Consider the following 3152-nt stretch of genomic DNA (forward strand, 5'->3'; position numbering starts at 1 on the left):
CCCAGTTTAGAGTAGTCTTGAGATGATATCATCTTGAGTGGATCTGAAGCCTTTGCTGATCTTCTTTCTCTTTGTTGGATGTTGATCTTCTCTTGTGAATTTTTGAGATTCCTTCTCGAAAATTATGTCCCAGTTTCCATTTCCTGGGGTTATATGACCGAGCCGTTGGGGCGCCTACGTATCCCGTTGAAGCAGGAATTAGGTCAAACGTAGTTCAAGCTACGCTAGGGATATATATAGAAAAATCTAATGGGTTGACCGAAGCCGACATAGGCCACTTACGTATCTCATTCTTGAGAATTCAGGTCATCACGTAGTTCATACATAGAGGAAAAGGATAAATTTTCCTGAGGGGTTGACCGAAGCTGACATAGGCCGCCTACGTATCCCTTTCTTGGAAATTCAGGTCAAACGTAGTTCGCACATAGAGGAAAAGGATTCTGGGCAGTTACATACTAGAAAACAACATTACTACAAACGCGATCACAAGTAAATTAACTAAAGAAACACAAAAACTAGAACGTCCTTCAAACATAATGTCTCTTTACCGCATCAGAATTGATTGGTTTGGTCCACTCTGTGCCATCCATCTCAGAAAAAATTAGAGCTCCTCCAGATAGTACCATGCGAACTATGTATGGCCCTTGCCAGTTTAGAGTGAACTTGCCCTTGTACTCCTCTTAGTGAGGGAATATTCGTTTGAGAACCAGTTGCCCCACTTTAAATGTTTAAGCTCTCACCTTCTTGGTAAAGGCACGAACCATTCTGTGTTGGTACAGCTGCCCATGGCATACAGCGACCATTCTCTTTTCATCAATCAACATGAGTTATTCATAGCGAGCGCGGACCCATTCTTCATTACTCAGTCCAGCTTCCTGAATAATCCTTAGGGAAGGTATTTCAACCTCAGCAGGTATCACAGCTTTATTCCTGTAAACCAGTAAATAGGGAGTTACCCCAATGGAGGTTCGAACCATTGTTCGATACCCTAGCAAGGCGTAAGGTAACATCTTATGCCATAATCTATCATTTTCGATGATTTTTCTCAATATCTTCTTGATATTCTTGTTCGCAGCCTCCACAACTTCATTCATTTGGGGACGATATGCAGTCGAGTTGCGATGTACAATCTTGAACTGATCACAATTTCTTTCATCAAGTGACTGTTCAAGTTTACCCCATTATCAGTAATGATCAATTCCGGTACTCTGAATCGGCAAATCAAGTTATTCCTAATGAAATCTGTAACCACTTTCTTAGTGACGGCTCTGTACGAAGCAGCTTCGACCCATTTAGTGAAATAATCAATGGCAACCAAAATAAATCTATGCCCATTCGATGCTAATGGCTCTATTGGTCTTATGACATCCATGGACTAAGCTATGAAAGGGCAAGGAGAATTCATTGTGTGAAGATCGTGTGGAGGCATTCGAATTAGATCTCCGTGTAGTTGACATTTTGGACATCTCTGGACATACTTACTACAATCATTGTCCATAGTCATCTCAGGATCTTTTTGACAATGACGAACCTATTTATGTGGGGCCTGCAAACTCCAGCGTGTACTTCTTTTATTAATTTATCGGCTTCTGCAGCATCGATGCATCTTAGGAATCCCAAATCAGGAGTCCTCCTAAAAAGGATTTCTCTATTTGGAAAATAGTTCTTTGCGAAACGTCGGATCGTCTTCTTTTGGTTGTTACTCGCCTCTTCAGGATATATTCCAGATTCCAAATACCTTTTCATGACATAGTACCAAGGATTTCCATTAGGCTCCTCTTCAACGTGTGTATAATGCGCGGGTTTCTCCTTCAAGCTGGTTTCCAAAGGATCAATGTAACTCTGATCTGGGTGCTGAATCATAGAAGATATAGTGGCCAAAGCATCAGCAAACTCATTTTGTATTCGAGGGATATGTCTGAAATCAACTTCTTTAAATCTTTCACATAATTCTTGCACCAACTCTACATAAGGAGTAATCTTGGGATTTTTTACCGCTCAGTCTCCCCGTACCTAGTGAATCAGCAAATCTGAATCCCCGATGACTAACAACTCATGAACACCCATATCAAGTGCCAATTTGAGACCCAGGATGCAAGCCTTATATTCAGCCATGTTATTGGTGCAGGGGAAATGCAACTTTGCAGTTACTGGATAATGTTGGCCCGTTTCTGACACCAAAACTGCTCCAATTCTTGAACCTTTAAAGTTGAATACCCCATCAAAGAATAGCCTCCATCCAAGGTAAATCTCTGTGATATCTTCCCCTTCGAACAAAATTTCCCCATCTGGGAAGTAAGTTTGAAGTGGCTCGTCTTCCTCATCTACCGGATTTTCTACCAAATGATCCACTAAGGCTTGCCCCTTGATTGCCTTTTGGGTTACGTACATAATGTCAAACTCACTCAACAATATTTGCCACTTGGCTAGCTTTCCTGTAGGCATGGCCTTCTAAAAAATATACTTCAATGGATATATTCTCGAGATGAGGTATGTTGTGTAGGACGACAGATAATACCTCAACTTTTGTTTCCCAAGTCAAAGCACAATATGTCCTTTCTACAAGAGTGTAACGGGCTTCATATGGAGTGAACTTTTTACTCAAGTAGTAAATGGCTTTCTCTTTCCTGCCGGTCTCATCATGTTTCCCGAGGACACATCCGAAAGTATTTTCTAAGATTGACAGGTAAAGAAATAATGGAATTCCTTCTCTTAGCGGTACCAAAACTGATGATGCAGATAAATATTCCTTGATGCATTCAAAAGCTCTCTGACATTCTTCTGTCCACTCATTCAATGTATTTTTCTTCAGCATCTTGACAATTGGCTCACATATGACTATCGACTGAGCGATAAACCAGATAATGTAATTCAAACGACCCATGAAACTCCTAACTTCCTTCTTGGTTCTCGACGGTGGCAAATCCTGTATTGACTTGATTTTGGATGGGTCTAACTCGATGCCTCTTCGACTGACTATGAACCTCAGCAACTTCCCTGATGGCACACCAAAAGCACACTTAGCAGGGTTTAACTTCAAACTATACTTTCTTAATCTATTGAAGAATTTTTCTAGATGGGTCAGATGATCTGAACTCTGGCGAGATTTGATAATTACGTCATCCACATACACCTCAATCTCTTTATGGATT

General features: G+C 40.8%; 1 protein-coding gene across 1 annotated transcript; it reads right to left on the reverse strand.

Annotated features, from left to right (window-relative positions):
* Nucleotides 1–827: 827 nt before the first annotated feature.
* On the reverse strand, nucleotides 828–1863 carry LOC124898570. Its single transcript, XM_047412211.1, has 3 exons — nucleotides 1739–1863; nucleotides 1178–1268; nucleotides 828–1136 (listed from the first exon to the last, which is right to left on the reverse strand). Exons 1-3 carry the CDS (start codon nucleotides 1861–1863, stop codon nucleotides 828–830), a joined length of 525 nt encoding a protein of 174 aa, XP_047268167.1.
* Between the last annotated feature and the right edge of the window lie 1289 nt (nucleotides 1864–3152).

This window comes from Capsicum annuum, chromosome 5 (assembly GCF_002878395.1).
Source record: "Capsicum annuum cultivar UCD-10X-F1 chromosome 5, UCD10Xv1.1, whole genome shotgun sequence".
Classification (NCBI taxonomy): Eukaryota; Viridiplantae; Streptophyta; class Magnoliopsida; order Solanales; family Solanaceae; genus Capsicum; species Capsicum annuum.

What these genes read in the sequence shown, in the direction of transcription:
- LOC124898570 (XM_047412211.1), bottom strand. Translation starts at nt 1,863, where the DNA reads ATGATTCAGCACCCAGATCAGAGTTACATTGATCCTTTGGAAACCAGC. An exon ending in TGGTACTATGTCATGAAAAG is followed by an intron (nt 1,269 to 1,738) that starts GTATTTGGAATC and finishes TGCTTCGTACAG; the next exon opens with AGCCGTCACTAAGAAAGTGG. An exon ending in TGATCATTACTGATAATGGG is followed by an intron (nt 1,137 to 1,177) that starts GTAAACTTGAAC and finishes AATTGTGATCAG; the next exon opens with TTCAAGATTGTACATCGCAA.